We start from the raw sequence: 20,556 nt of genomic DNA, 5'->3' as shown, positions 1-20,556 counted from the left end.
TGAAAACAAGAATTCAAAACCAAAGTGAATGCTTTTAGGTGGAATAGTTTTGTGAATGCTTTTAGGTGGAATAGTCGTATGGTTGATCAAATAGTAAGTCTTGTTTTTATATTACAATTCTTATTAGGGTTCGTCTCATATTCTTGTGTCTTATTTACTTTATATGCTACTACATATATATATCGTCTATTTTACAACACATTAATATTATTTACACGTGAGCTTGGGTCGGTTTGGTACTGCCCCACTTTCAAATTGTTAATCAAATCGAATTACATATATATATCGTCTATTTTACAACACATTAATATTATTTACACGTGAGCTTGGGTCGGTTTGGTACTGCCCCACTTTCAAATTGTTAATCAAATCGAGTAACGTTATGTGGTTCAATAAAATAGACTGGAACTGAACCATTCAATGTTGGCTTTGTCCGCTTCAAAAAAGCACATTTTTTTATAAAAACCAAACCAAATCGAAAGATTTACTATGATCTAATGGCTTTTTCGTTGGCCGGCTTTTATGCCCACCCCTAGACAAGTAATTTGAGTCAGCAACTTGGAGTTTGATGTTGTAGTTGTAGGGTAAGCCATGATCTTGCAAGAACTACAAGGACAAATGTTTTCGCATAACTGCAAACTGTCTATTTACCAAGTAATGTATACCTGGCGAGTCCTCTTGCTTTTAGTCACAATCCAATTATGAATCGTTACTACATAAGTGAAGTCCGATATGATTTATAAGAAATTCTCAATGTAGAACGTTTGTTATTTATCAATATGTTTAGGGGCAATAATGATATCAGCACATTAACAAAGCAATAATAAAAATCCGTTCTATAGTCGGACTATAAGATTTACCATCTGAAAAGCATAACATTGTTAGAACATCTTGAAAATGGATCATTCTTTGTAGTGAGTAACACTTAAATTCACTCCACAATCAACTTTGCCCTAACATGGCCCTCTGAAATTTGAAACTGTTCAGTTAAACCAAGATGTGCCATAAGAAGCCAGATATGAGTGAGCAGCTCTCCTCCTCGCCTGAGCTGCTGAGCATGATCGCTCCACCTGCACTGATTGGCCGCGAAAGCGAGCATTTCCACCCACACATGACTTATAAACTCCCATTTTTTCTCATTGTTCTCCCAATGTCCCTTGGACTCAAGGGACTGCAGATCTTTAGCGAGCCTGCAGGCATCAAATAGAACCGACTTGCTTCTATCTCCCTTCACTTTCGATGGAAGGATGTCTGTGCTCACTTTGAGCAGCATTGTGCAGGCTTTTTTTGCATCCGTTATGGATTTTCTTTCAGCGATAAACTCCTTAGCCTCGGCACAGGTGTCTCTAAACCTAATCTGTCCAATCCCATTTGGCAGCATGAAGGGGCACATCACTAAAAGATACAACATATAGTTTGATAACACCCTGCTGGCTTCAAAATTTAGACTCTGATCAAGGTCGCGGTTTCTGTTCAGATCAGAATAGTAACATAGATCAGTCGCAATATGCCAAAGAATGATGCTTTGATCAAATTCGGCCCCATTAATTGTCCAGCCAAGGTCATCTAGACATTTTGCTTTCTCAAGCACCCTGTTGCCCCTTTGAGCACATAGTTCTTTTAGTCTGCTGGCCTCGAAATTAGAAGCAGTCCCCAACTTGTCTAGCAGCTGCCCAAATATCAAATTCTTCAACTCTTTGGAAACATCCATCAAGTCTGTGTATCGATACTTCTCTAGCAACCGATTTATAAACAAGTCCTCGTTGATGAAAATGCACTTTGCTGGCCTTTCTTTGAGACAAAATGTTACGAGGTTGTATTGTGCCAAGGTATTAGACCACCTCTTGTCTTTTATCAAAGGGATTGATGAAGCCGCTCTGCGCAAGAGACCTACAGCCGTGTTTTTGTGCTTGCTCAGCCACAACCTGGTCCAGTCCGAAGAAAGTATTACGACAACTGCATAAAATTCTAAGACAATAGCTCCAACCAACAATATGTATGTGATAATTACATCCACTTTCATGTATTCTTGCTTCTCTGTGATCAACACGAAGGCTAGAAACACACAAACTGTGAAAGAAAGAGTAATGCAACGGAGAATTCCACCAACACCAGAATAAACCAGAAGTGATTTAGTATAAAACAGATCATACATGAACCCTAGCTCGAACTCAATAACCTCGAGAGCTTCCTCAGAGGTTTTATGTTTGAAGAACGATTGGCTGTTTTCTATGTCGTGGAAGGTGAGGATGAGATCGGCACACAGCCGCTTGAAAGTTTCAAACAAAACATAAGCTTTGCTTAAAACTGCAGCATCTTGGGCGCTACTAGATTCATCAGCTTGAACAGCATAGGAATGATCTGGGGGAGCTTCAATGAATGTTTTCGGTTCAACCCTAAACCCCTCCGCTTTCTTTGAGCTGTATTCTTCCATGTATCTAGCATAATTCGGACCTGCGTCCGGAGGAGGGAGCATAGACTCTCGAAAATGCTCACTACTTGCAGACCTCAAAACCCAAGTCCTCTCTCCAAATTTTATAATCCCAACTACGAAAACGGGAATTGCCAAAAAATTCAACACTTCACTAGACCATGCTCTTATAAACACATACAAAGCTACAATCACCTGGACAACTAACCCAAGCAAGTGCCTATGCCACAACTCATTATCCTCCAACGAGTAAGCAGTAATCGTATCTGGACCGCCCAGATGCAATAGAAGAAATGGTGCCCAGAATGCTGTTATAACAAAGTTAGGGTTTACAGAATCACCTTCGGAGTCTTCCTGGTTGCTGGAGAGAATCCCAAGTGAGACGGTTGCAACAGAGTCAGCTGACAAGTAAGCGAGCCAGAGGACAATTCGGAGTATGTTGCTGGTTGAATGCTTTCTCCAGTTGCCGATCAGGATGAGGATGGCTTGCAAGGCAAGGCTGATTAGAACCATGGCTCGAAGCTCCCACTCGTTCCAGATTTCTCTCACGCTTTCAGGGAAAATTTGCATTGCCTTCCTGTTCTGTGTGAAGATCAAACTGCTTACAACTGCAGGAATGGATATTTTTATTTTATTTTTGGAAAACATCAAATTGTATCAGTATATGTTTCATACTTGCATAATTCATTGTACATAAAAGGAAGAACTGAACTGGTAATCTCACCTGTGAGTAACATGATTGATCTGTTTTCTTTTTTTTGTTTGGAGAACGATTGATCTGTTTTCTTAAGGACTTGATCCTTGGGTTTATTTAAAGTTTCCAGTACTGCTAGCCTATAGGTAGTAGGTGCCTAGAAACAGAGTGAGTAAAAGAGTTAAAACAAAATGCCACTTGGTACTACAGTCTACTGGTATTCTTCTTCACTTGTAAGTGAGAGGTCTTATGTTTGATTCTCACCAAAAGAGAATTTGAACCACATTGTTGCTAGTCCATTGTGAGGCTGAACCTATCCTTCCCATTTAATTTAATGTAGATAATATTGATTGTTCAAAAAAAAAAAAAAAAAAACTCAATTCAAACTAAAAATTTGAGCCCATAATTTTGTGCTAATGCAGTGGAGGAGCAATTTTTTTTTTTTGCATCTAGAAGCACTTAGTGCCAACGCATATTTTACCAATAGAGAACTGTTGGATCGGCATTGAGTGCTTGTAGGTAGTCTAGAAAGATCAGTATAGAACAATTTTACCTACTTTGTAATTGGAGAAGATGCATGTAGGTACTCAAGAAAAATCAACGGAGGAGGGAGGGTGTTCTCTTCTTTTTGTTATAAAAAGTTAAAGAGTGAGAATAACAAAACAGCCAAACCGAGGATCCAGTACTCATGATATTTTAATCATTAAATTTTGATCGTGGTATTGTTAAATAAAAATCTAAATGATTAAAACACTTAAACTTAAAAATAAAAATCTAAACGATTAAAACACTCAAACTTAAAAATAAAAATCTAAACGATTAAAACACTCAAACTATTCTGGAGCACCTAAGAAAATCTTCAGCCATACCAGTCAGTCAGTCCAAAATCATCCAACATAATGCGCTCAAAAGTCATACGCTCGGGCAGTGTCCTACCATTTTTGGCATAATTTGAACCATTTTTTTTGGGGAAAAAAAAAGAAGAGAGAAGACATGTATAAATTATTCTCTTTAATCATCTAGTTATTTGGGTGTAAAAACATGTGAAAGGAATGGAGAGTGTGCGCTAAAAGCCCACTATATGGAGAGAAGTTTAGGTGCCTATATACTGCGTCGCATCTCCTACATTTTTTTCATTTTGACTTCACTTAAATATGAGCACAAACGCTCAATGTCGCCGAACTAGGGGAAAGAGGATTCGAAATTAGGTGTAGAATGTTAGGAGGAGGGGTATTGATAGGGATCGAACTTGCATTAAAGTATATAGGTATTATTGCATTTTGTCATTGTGGTACAGTGCCATTTGCATTTTGCCCTGGATGTTATGTTCATATAGTTATGAATAAACCTGATAATTTTTTACACGATTTGTTAATACGACACAATAACGACACAAAAATAACAGGTTTTAGGTCAACACGATAACTAATCAGGTCACACGTTAAGAACCCGTTAATATTGGGTTCTTAACAGGTTTACAAGCAAGTAACCGTGGGTAACCCGTTTCGACACGTTAAGAAAAAAGTTATTTTAATTAGGGTTCTTTAGATATAGATCTTTGCAACTCTTATTTCCTAGGTAAAAAAACCCACCTAATTCTAAACATCCAAATAAAATCCAAATTTGAAAAAACTGCCAAATAGAAAAGTAATTGACATATTATTACAAAATATTTACAACTTGTGCCACAATATTCAAATAAAATCAATAAATATTAAGAAGTTTTAACGAAAAGCCCACGGTACTGTTCACTTTAACGAAAATCCACATTTTTACACTAAAAAGTCAATCTTGGTGTTATTCACTTTACTCTTTATTTTGTCCTTATCATTAAAACTCAAAGTTTTCAAGCCTTTTTCATTAGTTTTCCTTAAATATTATTACTTACCTTAATTATAAGGAACAAATAATTATTGCACATACTATTACCCCTAACATATATAAATTACACACACACACACACACACACATACACACACACATAAATACATTCAAAAGTATATCATATTACTAAAAGTTCAATATACATATAATTTACCTATATGTATATAGTACTACTATAAGTTCAAATATATATATATATATATATATATATATATATATATATATATATATGCGTAGTACTAACATGTAACATCCCACATCGTCCAGGGGAGTAGATCATATAAGCTTTATATGTATATTCTCATCTTTACCTAGCACGAGGCCTTTTGGGAGCTCACTGGCTTTGGGTTTCGTAGGAACTCCGAAGCTAAGCAAGTTCGCGCGAGAGCAATCCTAGAATGGGTGATCCCTTGGGAAGTTGCTCGTGAGTTCCTAGAAACAAAACCGTGAGGGTGTGGTCGGGGTCCAAAGCGGATAATATAGTGCTATGATGGAGTCGAGCCCAGGATGTGGTGGGGGCCCGGATTGGGATGTGACATAACATATACGTTAAAAAATTATTATATGTAATTAATTTACCTATTTGTAAATTTATGATTAGCAAATAATATATTTTGTAGGTAAATTAGTATTAAATAAAATAATATTGCTTTATTATGTCGGTAAATTATTTTGCATATATTGCGTGTGTTTATTATGTAGGTAAATTATTTTTCATGTATTTTACATAGATAGGCTAAATTATTTTGAGCAATCTAACATTTTAAAATTTTAATAGTAGGTGCACTATTTGAATCAAATAACATTTTTTAAGGTAAATTATTTTGCATGAAATTTTACATATATTAGTCATTTTTTTTATATATGTGTGTGAAATAATCTACCTACATTAATATGTAAAATATAATTTGAGTGACTTAATTAAGCATGTCAATATATTAGACATGTTTTATTGATATTATATATTAGGCATCCAGAAAATTTAAAATGTGTTAAGTCAAACATAATTAATGAATTTGCTTATATGTAGTAAATGAGTTTTATTCGAGTAAAAAACTTGTGTTGAGTTTTATGTGGAGAAAATTAAGTTTTAGGGACTAAAGTTATATTTTCAATTTTAATAATTGTAAACTACTAAAATACTTACAATAAAATACAATAGTCATAGAGTATGTTGTATGTTAAATATGTATTATTATTTTATATAAGTTACAAAAAATTAAATTTATATATTTATTTTTATCATGATAGTTTCTTATTACAATTAGTGGAATAGATTTTACTTGACATGTTGTTGTTTGGGCCCAAAATAATATTGTTGGGCCGAGCAGCAGGATGTGCTCGGCCCAAGGTTATGTCAAATACTATGGGCCGAATGATAAATCCCGGGCCAGTTGGCAGGGTCAGTCAAGTCCTATCCTAAGTAGTCCGGATAAATAGAAAAGGTCGAGGAAATACCAGGATTCCCGACCGGCAAAGAATAAAGCCTCGAAAAGAAGGAAAATTCAGAATCCCAGTAGGAGTAGGTTTGTTCGAGTTAGAGTTGAAACGGGACAAGGACTCCCAATCCAGATCAGGATGCAAATCGGTCTCAAGGAATGGGGTGCTATAAATACAAGAAATCATGCAACAAAAAGGCCCCTTCAAATCAGCATACAATCGCCCTGCACAAAACCTCTCAAATACCTTGAGATTTTTCCTTTTCTTTTTCTGTCGACACACCTTCAGTTTGGATAAACAGCACTGTGAAGGCATCCGGCGAACACCTTCAGTTTGGATAAACAGCACTGCTGCCGCAGAATCAGCCGACCGAGAAGCACCTTCAGTTTGGATAAACAGCACTGCGTCGAGGCCGACCGGTTACCTATCTAAGTCTCGGGCGAGAAGGGTTTTCGAACCCTTGTTGGTAGAGGTCATCTTGCTAGCCTTCTCAGCATAGTTAGGTGTTACGAATTGCATTGCTCGGCGTACTGGACGCCGAGTGATTTTATGATTGGATACTCGTAAGTAAGTTTCAGGGTTCGGCATTCCGACGGCCGAACTACGTTTACCATCAAGACATACATCATATTTGAGTACCTGTGCCCATATAGTTTGGTCTCGATTCGGCGTGCTTATACTCTTACGAATATAATCACAGTGAACGAATCGGGCTCTGACGATTTGTGAACTCCACAGAATAAGTAGCCTTGCCTTCAGGCTATAGAACCCAGAGACCGAGAGTGTTCCTTCCTCGGTCGCAATCGCAAGATAGAGAAGTCAACGACGCGCTCGACGCGACATCAACAAATTTTACTCCTCGGCCAAGTTCGGTCGACGAGTTGGCACGCCCCGCATTCAACCGAAGGACGTAGTTAGCTTGTTAGTTACTCGGCCTGCGCGCCACGTAGGTTTTGTAATTTTTAGAGTCAACATTTTGGCACGTCCAGTGGGACATTTGTGCTAAACCTTCGGAGTTCATGACCGTTGAGACACGGTCTGTAAAGAAGAAAACAACCATGGGAAAGTCAACAGCTGACTTACCAGTGCAAGGCCTTGGGCAGGATTTGCACCTTGCAAAAAATCTGATCATTATTGTGCCGCCCGAGGCCACAAGTGTGACACGCCGAGAAAATGAAATCTATCTCGGCGGACAACCTCACAACTCAGCGGTCCCGAATCAAACGACGGGCATGTTTGTGGAAGGGATAGTGGAAGATTGCGACGACGATGGTGGGGAAGGTTCCGATCCACCAACTAGGTCATTTCTTTGGAGACGACTTGATGAACAGTATCGACAGGTCGAGCAGTCGATTGGTCAAAAGATGAATGATTTACTAGAAGCAATACGAAGTAACAACGATACACAGACCAGGATGCTTGAACTGTTGGTTAGTAAAGCCTTCGAAGATGGTCAGGTCGGCCAACCTCGACAGCTTTCTACGAATGTTCCAATACAAGTCGAGAGAGGGTCCGCCCGGCCACAACCAATCGCCTTAGAAAAAAGAGGTGGACTGGGAAATAGATTCGAGGGACCAAGCCAGGGGGAAGAAGCCGCTTCCGTAAACATGACCGAAGTCCAGAGAATGATTGACTCGGCCCTAAAGAAGGGGTCGAAGTTTCCAAAATTCATCCATCCCTACCCGGCTTATGTAGAAAGGTTTGAATACCCACGAGGTTTTAAGATCCCTGATTTCAGTCTCTTCGCCGGGGAATCATCTTTATCCTCATTAGAACATGTGGCTCGTTTCACAGCGCAGTGTGGAGACGTCAATAACGACTTCTATAAATTACGGCTGTTTAACTTTTCACTGACAGGCTCAGCTTTCGCCTGGTACATTAATCTCCCGCCCAACTCTGTGCAAAGTTGGGAAGAGTTAGTCGAGAAGTTTCATGAACAATTCTATCGGCCAGGGATGGAGATGTCCGTATCATCGTTGGCCAGGATGGCTCAAGCATTCGACGAATCTCCAATGGAATACCTAACGAGGTTTAAGTCGGCTAGGAATTGGTGCCGAGTACCACTCCCCGAAGTGGAATTCGTCAGGATCGCCCTCAACGGATTGGACGTGGAATACAAAAAGAAGTTTATGGGGGCAAATATTCGAGATATGTACGAACTTGCTCAACACGTTGAACAGTATGATTATCTGCTCCGAGAAGAAAAGATATCGAAGTCACCATCCCGGGGGACGTTGTATAAGAATCCCACGGTTAGCTATGCATTGGCCGAAAGTGAGGATCCCCAGTATGCTAGTGTGGATGCGGCCGAGATAGTAATAGATAAACCCTACGTCTGCAAGGCTTTGGCTCAAGTGAGTTCCAAAGACACCAAAACCCGTTCGGCCGCCGAGGAAATGAGTAAGTCATCGAAAGTATACACTTTCGATATCACCAAAGCTGATGCAATTTTCGATCAATTATTGGCAGCAAAAATCATCAAGCTTCGGCCGGGACATACTGTCCCTAAGGCCGATGAATTAAAGGGAAAGATATACTGCAAGTATCATAATTCTAATAAGCATGCAACCAATAATTGTGTTGTATTCCGGGACATAATTTAAAGTTGGATCGAGAAAGGAAAGTTGAAATTTCCGGAAAAGCAGATGGCGGTCGACGTCAATCCCTTCCCTTCAACAACAATTGGTATGGTGGATGCTCATCTTCCTAAAAACAAAGGGAAGGCCGAATACGTCCCGATGCAGCATATCCGTAGACGGAATGGTCAAACAAGACTAAAGCTTGATTTATTTTCAAATGCACCAACTACGGAACAATCGGGGCCACCCACCGATGAGCCTATGACGGGGTCGAGTTCCGACAAAACTCATGAATCAAAGGTTTTATGTGACCATTGTAAAACACCAGTTGAACCTGAGAAGAAGACATCTTCAACACCCCCCACGGCCCCTACAACATCACCGAAGGGACTTGGTAAAGGTCCACGACGCCAAGCGTTTAATAGACTCGGCCCACAAGTACGGCCGAAAGACCAGGCCCCGGTCAGGCGGCGTCTTGACTTCGACATACCTTTCTATAATGAGGATTATTACTCGCGCAATACCAACAGTTCGGGCTCACCAGCCGATCGCAAAACTTTCAAACCACCCAGGACATCGGATCAACGCTGGTACAGTTACAATTCTCCGACTGGCTTATATACGGCGCTGTCTAAATCTCAAAAACGTCGCCGCCAACGGATAGATTGCATGGCTCGACGACGAAAAGCGTAGGCCAGCCCTGCCAACCAGTGGCAACCAAAAAAGGCCGTGGAAAACATTAGTGAACGGCCAACCCCGACTATCATGACTGAGTTAGTCGAAGGGAGGAAAGTAGCGGCTCCCGGCTTCGAAACCACTATTGAAGAGTCTGAGAAACGTATCAAGCTCATTCTTCAGCCTGGGGAGACGAGAGCTCGTCTCGAGCTCTATAGACAAGAGGCCGAAAGGAAACTTTCTCCGTTACCACCGCGCGAGCCGTTTATCAAAATACGACGCAACTTACACCCTCCATTCCTCGGTGAATCCCTGGAGTACATGCGAGAGTTTCATAAGAAATATTCCGCCAATGACTTGTATGGACTACCCAAGGCGTGTCAGGAAGCCCTCGACCTAGCTCTAACTTGCCCTGATGCCGAACAAATTATTCAGAAAAATTCAGACCCAGCGATCAAAGCTAGGTTCCAACATATACAGGAGGCTCGGGTCCTTGGTTTTGAGGTCGATCTATACATAGATATTGACGCCGCCAAATTACCCTTTTCACTCGAAGACCTTCAGCATTTGCGCTATCATTTCGAGGTTTTCTCGTCTGTATCTCTCTTCGGCCTCACGGCCGACGAGGAAAAACGAATAGCACGGTTGGATACATATCTAGACACGAGGAACGCCCGTATCGCCTATGAAGAACGAGCTCGTGTAACGAAGGACCAACATAAATCTTCGGCAGTAAACATAGTCGAGGAAAATAGCCAAAACAGACTCGACTTGGTCAACACGCCTAAGATGCCGGTTCATACCGAGGCACTCAAAAGTTCGATCGAGGATGTTCCGCCGACTACTACTATGGTTAGTTCTGTAGAAGACGACGACCACGATCCGATGGGTCCCTCGGTCCTCGAACATATGGAGATCAGTATGGTCCACGTCCTACCAGCTGAATTCCAACCAAGTACCCACTAGTCAAATTTCTTGGATGGGGACGTGGTTGCCGAGAAAGCAACACAAGTAGATTTCGTCGCAAACGACGATGACAGGGAAGCCCGAAACGGGGACAACCTTAAGGCGGCTTTGGCTGAACTATTTCCTCGTTCCCCCTCGGTTAATCTCTAACACCTGAAGCCATTGTACGTCACGACTCACATCGAAGGATTTCCCATTTCTAAAGTGTTTGTCGACTGTGGAGCCACAGTCAACATTATGCCGATGTCCGTCATGAAGGCTTTACGCCGTTCTGATAATGAACTCATTCCGTCAGGTATCACTATGAGCAGTTTCGTTGGTGACAAGTCTCAGACCAAAGGAGTGCTCCCATTGGAAGTTAGCATTGCCGGTCGTCAACACATGACGGCATTCTTTATAATTGATTCCAAGACCGACTATAACGCATTACTTGGCCGCGACTGGATCCACCAAACCAGTTGCATTCCTTCATCACTATACCAAGTCCTCATCTTTTGGGATGGCAAATCGGTCGTAGTCCACCCAGCCGATAACTAACCATTTGAAACCAACATGATTCAGGCTCGTTATTATGATGATCACGTCGGCTACATCACCCTCCAAGGCCTTAACGAGGATGGGCGGCCGACGAGAATTTCGGTACAGAAAGTGATTGAGGTCGGCGCCGAGACTGTCTAACAGGATTCGGCGAGACTTGGCTTGGCAGATTTAGTCACCAATGTCGATGATTGATAACACCAAGCAAGAACGGCGTCAGGCCGCGGTTTCATCTACAATGGAACGTCTGCTGGCCCATTGGTACGCTATTACCAAGCAACCAAATTCCGGCATCAATTTAATCGAATTTTTGGCCGAAGCGGATAACGGCCCCGTTCTTTCTTTCGATAAAGTTCAGGCCGCACCGGCCGAACTCGAAGACCATCGGCCCCAGGTCAAGGACTCATTAGAAGAAGTTAATGTAGGCACGGCCGATGATCCTCGAACATTGTTTATCAGCGCGTTACTCCCACCGTCCATGAAGGTCGAACTCCGTAAGTTACTCCAGGAATTTAAAGATTGCTTCGCGTGGAGCTACCATGAAATGCCAGGCCTCGATCGAAACCTTGTAGAGCATGAGCTACGCATCAAGGACGGGTGTAAGCTTTTTCGACAACCCCTTCGCCGATTTTCGACTGAGGTACAACTCGGCATTAAAGAAGAATTAGTTCGGCTTCTAAAAGCTGGGTTTATTAGGACCGCTCGGTACGTCGAATGGTTGGCCAATATCGTCCCAGTGTTGAAGAAAAACGGTGCCCTTCGCATTTGCATCGATTTTCGTAATCTAAATCTGGCTACTCCCGAGGACGAATATACAATGCCAATCTCAGATTTGCTAATTGATGCCGCAGCTAATCATGAACTGCTATCTTTTATGGACAGCCATGCGGGTTACAACCAGATTTTCATCGCCGAAGCCGACATCCACAAGACGGCTTTCCGTTGCCCTGGGGCACTTGGTACTTACGAATGGGTAGTCATGCCATTCGGCCTCAAGAATGCCGGCGCCACATACCAACGAGCCATGAATATGATATTCCACGACTTAATCGGTACAATCGTCGAAGTTTATATCGATGATGTGGTGGTAAAGTCTAAACTCTGTCAAACGCACCTGGATGATTTGCGGCAAGCGTTCCTTCGCATGTGCAAGAATAATCTCAAAATGAACCTGGCCAAGTGTGCTTTCGGTGTTTCAGCCTGTAATTTCCTAGGATTTTTGGTGCACCATCGCGTCATCGAAGTCGACGAAAATAAAGCCCGCGCCATCATTAGCGCCCCACCTCCGACAACAAAGAAACAGCTCCAGTCGTTACTCGGGCAGATAAACTTCCTCCGCCGCTTCATCGCTAATTCGGCCGGTAAGATGAAGGCATTCTCTATGCTCCTTAAACTTAAGGATACCGACAAATTTGAATGGCGCGAAGAGCATCAAACTGCATTTACGCAAATCAAGGTGGCCCTTTCCACCCCACCCGTGCTAGTTCCACCTTGTCGCAACAAACCCCTTAAATTATACATTTCGGCAGCCGCTGAATCCATTGGTTGTCTCATCGCGCAAGATAACAATGTAGGGCGCGAACAAGCTATCTTTTATCTTAGTCGAAATCTGAATTCACCAGAGCTCAATTATTCACCTGTCGAAAAACTTTGCTTAGCTTTGTTTTTTGCCGCATCCAAGCTTCGGCATTACATGCTCCTATCAGTTACGCAGGTCATCGCCCAAACAGACGTAATTCGTTACATGCTCACTCGGCCCATTGTCAAAGGTCGAATCGGGAAATGGACGCTCGCCTTATCCAAGTTCAGCCTTCAGTATGTACCCCAAAAGGCCGTCAAGGGGCAAGCTTTCGCCGACTTCTTGGCCCAACACCCTTCCCCTTATGGTTTTAAGGGAGGCGACGTCGACATCGGTTTAGTCACCACACGCGATAACCATTGGACTATGCATTTTGATGGTTCCAGTACTTCGACCTCGGCGGGTGTCGGTATTGCAATTCAGTCGCCTGACCACTGCCGATGGCATTTTTCTCTCAAGTTGGATTTTAGCTGCACAAATAATCAGGCCGAATATGAAGCCTTCATTATCGGCCTCCACGTTTTACACGATCTACGGGCCTCCCGCGTTCTCGTCCTCGGTGATTCCGAACTTGTGATTAACCAACTGAACGGCATGTTTCGTTGCATGAGTTGTACTTTAGCGCCCTATCACATGGTCGCCACCTACCTGGCCGAGTCGTTCGAACGGATCACATTGAAGATATTTCACGTATCCATAACACAGACGCCGACGAACTCGCCCAGATCACCTCTGGAGCACAACTCACGGGGGGCAAGCTAGGCTGAATTGCAGCCACAAGTTTGCGCTCGTACCCAGCCTTGATCAATCGGCAAACTCTCCAGCGCGCACACGTAATACGCACAAGGGTAATGTCACTCCCATCCCTACTAGAACAAGGAGACCCCATAGAAGTATGTGCCGTCGAGGTAGAACCAGATGATTGGAGAAAGACGATGTTACGGTACCTCGATAACCCCAATGGGAAACACGACCGGAGAATGAAGGTCCTCGCCACGAATTACGTGTTGTACCAAAATGAATTATACCGCAAGGGTGAGGACGGGTTACTACTATTGTGCCTCGGCCCACACGAGGCTGCCTAAGCAATGGCTGAGGTACATGAACGAATTTGTGGGGCACACCAATCTGGACGAAAGATGCGCTGGTTGCTTCGACGACACGGTTATTTTTGGCCCAATATATTAAAGGATTGCATCGAATATGCACGAAGATGCGTACCATGCCAAATTCATGGACCCGTGCAGAGAGCCCCGGCCGAATTACTCCACTTGGTTACTAAACCATGGCCGTTCAGGGGATGGGCAATGGACGTAATTGGCAAAATCATGCCATCTTCGGGGGCGGCGAAACACGCGTGGATAATTGTAGCAACTGACTATTTCACTAAATGAGTCGAGGCAAGATCATACGCCAAATTAACGGCCAAAGAGGTATGCAATTTCGTATAGGAGAATATTGTGACCAGATTCGGCGTGCCAGAAACGATCATAACTGACAATGGCACCATATTCATGGCCGATAGGTTTAAGGAATACGTGGCAAGTTTGAATATCCGACTTGAGCAATCTACACCATACTACCCTCAGGCAAACGGACAGGCCGAGGCAAGCAATAAAGTGTTGATCGGTATCCTCGAAAAAATGGTAAGAGAGAAACCTGGGTTGTGGCATTTGAAGTTAAATGAAGCATTATGGGCATACCGAACTTCACCCCGGTCGGCCACTGGAACCACTCCTTACGCGTTAACTTATGGACACGACGCTATGTTATCGGTCGACTTGAGTATAAGCTCATTACGAGTAATCGAGCAGAGTAGTTTGTTCAGTGTCGAATATAGTCAAGCGATGCGACAAGAATTAGAAGACTTAGAAGAAAATCGAATCGACGCGGGTAATTTATTGATAACACAGAAGAAAATTACCGAGTGAGCGTATAACCAGCGTGTAAGACAAAAAACGTTCGGCGAAGGAGAATTGGTTTGGCAAACTGTGTTGCCTGTTGGGATTAAAGACTCCCGATTTGGTAAATGGTCGCTGAATTGGGAAGGGCCATTCATCGTTCACAAAGTCCTTGGCAAAGGGGCATATCATCTCAGAGATCGGGCGGGTTCAGTTCATAAATTGCCGATTAATGGAAAGTTTTTAAAAAAGTACTATCCAATTACATGGGAAATGCAAGAGTAAAAGATCATTGTGTAAATAAGAACCATTGTATTGATAATAAGAGAACAAATACAATGATAAATTCCTAGGGGGTCGAGGGGAGGAAAGTCTCGATGACAGCTTTTAGTTCCAACCATTTCGCTTCGCCCAATATTATCTCATCCTGCCTCGTCTTTTTATTGAACTGCAGGTGCTGGATATGCCGTGCGCCGGCAGCGAAGGCCGTCAGCCGAGCCCTGTTGGCCTCGAAGTCCTTCTCAAGCTCGGAAGCGGCAGCAGACCTTTGCCGTTGAAGGTCAGAAATTTGACGCTGGAGGTCAGAGATCTGGCGATCAAACTCGGTCAGCTTCGCTTTCTTGGCTTTGATTGCCTCCATCTCAGCTCGGCTAGCCTCTTGCGCGACCTTGGCCGCCTTCAAGTCATCCTCGGCTTGTAGGGTTCGTTCAAAAATATGGAAGTGTTGCCGAGTCCGCTCCAAGAGGTCGGTGAGGAAGGAGATATTCTTCGTGCTCAGGTAACTGCCGCTGGCGAGGTCATTAAGACACTCCCCAACGGAGTCAAGACCCTTGCATCGGAGGGCTTGGGAGGCAGAGAGAGACAGGACTTCGTGCAGTTTCACGAAGGCTTGGGCCTCGGGCATGGCTCCCGCTGGTTTGGCAGGAGCAGCAGAGGAGCCGGCCTCACCAGTCGTGCTCTGAAGAAGAGCGTCGAGCTCCACTTCCCACGATGGCTGCACATAAAAGGAAAACTTTGTAAGAAAAAAATAAGACGTCGTACTATAGTGCATAACAAAGGGATTGTTTTAGACCTGCCGAGAGGAGACTTCGGCCATGCCCTCTGGGTCATTGCTCAAACCCAGGGAACTTAATGGCCGAGCCCAGTACCTTAGACCGCTTCTCAATTCACGCGGCCGATGGAGGTCATCTACATTTGATGGCCACGACGGTGGCCAGGAAATATAGACAACGCCTGTCGGCGCATAAAATTGTCGGTGAAATGAACGTTTGGGCACCTGACATTTAATAGTCCTTTAATAACATGTGTCATGATAAAACCAACACAAAAGAAACAAGACTTACAAAGGCCGAAGAAACTTCCTGAGGAGGAATGGGAAGGTCTTCATCCTGCGGATGGATCGGCGTTTCGGCAGTTGCCTCAGGATCGGCTATGGGTCTCTTGCCGCGATCCGCCGTAGGGGGACACGGTTGAGCGGCCGCCTCGACCACCGGTGGAAGATGGACGGCAGGAGAGTTGGCTGGTCGAGAACGGCGCTCCAACAGGACCTCGTCACTCTTACTCTCGACGTCCTGAGAAAATTTTTGTTACGACTGGAAGCCTAAAGAAACAAAGGAGAGAAGTAGAATTATACCTCTTCCAGAAAGATCGTCGGTCGCTGAGTGGAGGGTGCCTCGACAGGTGCAGCCGACTCCCCCACGACAGACGCCATGATCGGCTCCGAAGCTGGAGCTGATACGACGACTGGATCGGCCGTGGTCCCAGGCAGAGAGACGGCTGGAGGAGTCAGGTTTGGAGAAGCTGGGGCAGCCGGGACAGGAGGAGAGCCGGCATGAGCAGTTGTCCCTGTGGTGTCACTGGGAACAACATGAATCTCCCGGTCGCCCTTCTTCGCCAATTTCTTGACGCGTTTAGAAGGACGAGGAGCGTCATCCTCCAGCTCGGCTTCTTGATGGAGGCGTTTGGCGGGGACTGTCCGCTCGGTGGCGATGATCCTCTTCGTGGGAACCAATTTCTTCGCCCTCGCCACCGCGGCGACCACTTCCACCTTCCACGACATGCGACCCTCTGAAATAGCAAAGTTATTAATAATAAGGACAAGTGATTAAAAAAAAAAAAAAAAAGAAAAAAAAAAAACAAAGAGCGAAAAGACAATATACCTTGGGTCGACTCCTTAGGTTGGGCCGAGGGCGCTGGTTTGGGCCGGTCGCCGAAGACGTTGTTCACCACGTCTTCGGCCGGGACGCTGAAGAAGTCGCTGGTATACTCCTCCCACCAGTCCCCGAAGGTGTCGGTTCCCAAGGATTCAGGAACCGTCGGCCGGAGCCAGAATTTCTTGCACTTCTCCTGAAACTCCTGCTCCGACGTCTTACATTCCCTCTCAGAGGAACCAGAAAGACGCCATCGACTCAGGAGAGACCGAGAAGCAAGCAGGGGAACAGGGCAGCCTTGAAGGTAGCCGAGCTGCCGGGCGACAAAATGGGGGTGGTATACCTCCCAGCTGGCTCGGCGGGCATCGCAACCAAGAGGAAGATCGCGAACCAGAACGAAAGACCCCCAGCGTTGACGGATGTCCGCATCCTCGGACTCGGCCCACGCTGCCGTGGGGAGCCTGATCGAGGTAGGGTACTCCTGGCGTCGGCATACCAGGAACTCGTCATCCGAAAGGACGTCGAGGCTGAGGAAGTGTTTAAGGACCTCGTCGGCTCGGTGAGGAGGCGCCTGTCGAGAGGCCAGTTGAAGGCCGAGGGCAGCCGATCGTTGGAAGGCAGGAACCTCGGGCCGAAGGGTGGAAAAGTAAACCTGCAAACCTGCAACCAGAGTTGGAACACCCAGAGGGGTCCGTTCTGGTGCGGGTCAATCTTGCTAATAGTCGCCTCAGCCAAGCAACGGTAGAGGTTGGCGAGTATAGCCGGGCTGAGCGCCCAAGGAGCGACCATTAGCCAGTGCCTGGGCCACCGGCATGTTCTCGACCAGGCATTTGTTTGATCTGGTACAACAAATGAATTTGTTGTACCAGTAGAAGAGGAAGACCTCGTGTTCTCCCTTCCTAAGGTTTTCCTCGCCTCGGCTGGCGAAGTGAAGGATGAGAGTGTTGTAGTTGAAGAAGTTCTTGTGGAGCTTCTGAACTTCTTCCCTTGAGGGCTCCCGATCGCCTCGACTAAGCGTCTCGACGGCCCTTTCGTCGAATAATGCCTTCAGGTCGAGAGGAGAAGGGCATCCGGAAAGGGTGGCATCAATGGGAAGGCCGGTTGAAGAAGTCCCAAGGATGGCCGAAATGTCAAGGACTGTGGGGTCGAGAGGGCCAAAAGGCAGGATCATGGTGTTGGTGGCCGAACACCATAAACTCAAGGCCGCCATGAGCAGCTCCTTATCCATGGCAATCTCCATGGTCGAAAGAATGATGGCATTATAGATACTAAGAGCTTTCCACTCCTTGCCAAAGAATGTGCTCATTCGGTCAACCCAGGCGGCCCAGGCTGTGGTGGTCGAGGGCCAGGCTCCTTAAGGCCGCGCCAGAGTCCATTTCGACCAGTCGAACCCCTGCAGTAGGGGTATTAAACACTGCTCCTTGAGAAGGGTAGTGATGGACGACGGCACTGCGTCTTTGAAAAGGGGACCCAAAATCTGGTGGGTGGTGGCCATGTCGTTTTCAAATCGCAACGTCTTGATGGCGCTCTGATCAATGAAATCCTTGCATTTGCTGCACTCGTCAGAAAGCTTTGAGATAAAGGAGGCCATTGATGGAAGAAAGGATTTGGAGTTAAAAGAGGAGGTTGCAGGAAGAAGGGCTTGAAGGCTTTGCTTGAACAAACAGAAATGATAAAATAGAGATTTCAAAATTTCTGAAGGCGTGAGATGTGAATGACAGAAGTTTGGGTATTTATAGGCTTTTCAGAATGAAGATCAAACGTTTGGTATTCGAAAAACACTGGTTCAAATTGGGGGGAAATTTAACCAAGAAAAGGTCCCAATCATTTCGGATATTTTGGGAACCTGCGAAGATAGGATCGAGGGTTCGAAGATCCAGGACGCACGATTGCGTGCGGCGACGTTTTTAATGCATTAATGAGGAAAAGACGCTTCGGTAGGCGCACGATTTCGAGGGCCATGATTGAAAGCTTTTAAGATTGGCGGAAAATCGACACGTGGCTGTACGTTGGGGGTAACGAGGAGAGTGCAATCATGTCTCATAAATGTGCATAAGTAATGGTCATCAAGGGAAGTAAAGTCCGAAAAGCAATAGGCGTTTCCGCTTCTTCAAGGCCGAGGCCCGACCAAAAGTTAACAGTCGGCGACCTCAGAAGCGAGGGGGCAATGTTTGGGCCCAAAATAATATTGTTGGGCCGAGCAGCAGGATGTGCTCGGCCCAAGGTTATGTCAAATACTATGGGCCGAATGATAAATCCTGTGCCAGTTGGCAGGGTTGGTCAAGTCCTATCCTAAGTAGTCCGGATAAATAGAGAAGGTCGAGGAAGTCCTGGTGCGACCAGGATTCCCGACAGGCAAAGAATAAAGCCTCGAAAAGAAGGAAAATTCAGAATCCCAGTAGGAGTAGGTTTGTTCGAGTTAGAGTTGAAACGGGACAAAGACTCCCAATCTAGATCAGGATGCAAATCGGTCTCAAGGAATGGGGTGCTATAAATACAAGAAATCATGCAACAGAAAAGGCCCCTTCAAATCAGCATACAATCGCCCTGCGCAAAACCTCTCAAATACCTTGAGATTTTTCCTTTTCTTTTTCTGCCGACACACCTTCAGGTTGGATAAACAGCACTGTGAAGGCACCTGGTGAGCACCTTCAGTTTGGATAAACAGCATTGCTGCCGCAAAATCAGTCGACCGAGAAGCACCTTTAGTTTGGATAAACAGCACTGCGTCATGGCCGACCGGTTATCTATCTAAGTCTCAGCCGAGAAGGGTTTTCGAACCCTTGTTGGTAGAGGTCATCTTGCTAGCCTTCTCGGCATAGTCAGGTGTTACGAATTGCATTGCTCGACGTACTAGACGCCGAGTGATTTTATGATTGGATACTCGCAAGTAAGTTTTAGGGTTCGGCATTCCGACAACCGAACTACGTTTAGCATCAAGACATACATCATATTTGAGTACCTGTGCCCATATAGTTTGGTCTCGATTCGGCGTGCTTATACTCTTACGAATATAATCACAGTGACCGAATCGGGCTCCGATGATTTGTGAACTCCGCAGAATTAGTAGCCTTGTCTTCAGGCTATAGAAGCCAGAGACCAAGAGTGTTCCTTCCTCGGTCGCAATCGCAAGATAGAGAAGTCAACGACGCGCTCGACGCGACATCAACAAATTTTACTCCTCGGCCAAGTTCGGCCGACGAGTTGGCACGCCCCGCATTCAACCGAAGGACGTAGTTAGCTTGTTAGTTACTCGGCCTGCGTGCCACGTAGGTTTTGTAATTTTTAGAGTCAACAGTTGTCCAAAATTCAAACAAGTAATATAGTATAGGCAAAAAGACATAATATAGTATAGGCAAAAAGACAGACTTTCAATTTTATAGTTAACGACCTAGCAAAGTTTTTCACTCCCTCTCATTCAGTCATACTCATAAATTTGTTATCCTCTTAAAAGTGAGATTAAAAAAATTATAAAACACATTTAAAAACTATTAAGTAATTTAAAAATACCAAACACATTAAAAAAATTATAATAATTAATTTATAAGTGCGAAAAATGTGAAAAAAAAAATGCAAACACTCGTGATAGCGTCGTCTACATTTTGAGTATGGGTACATCTAGAGATGGGTTCAGTATATCCAAAAAAAGGGACTGAACACTGAATCAAAACCGAAAAATCAAAAACCGAAAAAAAAATAAAAAACTGAACCGAAAAAGAA

General features: G+C 44.5%; 2 protein-coding genes across 2 annotated transcripts; one reads left to right on the top strand and one right to left on the bottom strand.

Moving 5' to 3' along the window:
* Positions 1–821: 821 nt before the first annotated feature.
* LOC137708591 (uncharacterized) lies at positions 822–3,179 on the bottom strand. Its single transcript, XM_068447704.1, has 2 exons — positions 3,156–3,179; positions 822–3,039 (listed from the first exon to the last, which is right to left on the bottom strand). Exons 1-2 carry the CDS (start codon positions 3,166–3,168, stop codon positions 932–934), a joined length of 2,121 nt encoding a protein of 706 aa, XP_068303805.1. The 5' UTR covers positions 3,169–3,179; the 3' UTR covers positions 822–931.
* A 9,393-nt stretch (positions 3,180–12,572) lies between these two features.
* Positions 12,573–13,547, top strand: LOC137709032 (uncharacterized). Its single transcript, XM_068448178.1, has one exon. It carries the CDS (start codon positions 12,573–12,575, stop codon positions 13,545–13,547), a length of 975 nt encoding a protein of 324 aa, XP_068304279.1.
* The last annotated feature ends 7,009 nt before the right edge of the window (positions 13,548–20,556 follow it).

Source organism: Pyrus communis, chromosome 11, assembly GCF_963583255.1.
Source record: "Pyrus communis chromosome 11, drPyrComm1.1, whole genome shotgun sequence".
NCBI lineage: Eukaryota > Viridiplantae > Streptophyta > Magnoliopsida > Rosales > Rosaceae > Pyrus > Pyrus communis.
This window is presented reverse-complemented; position numbering and strand designations above follow the sequence as displayed.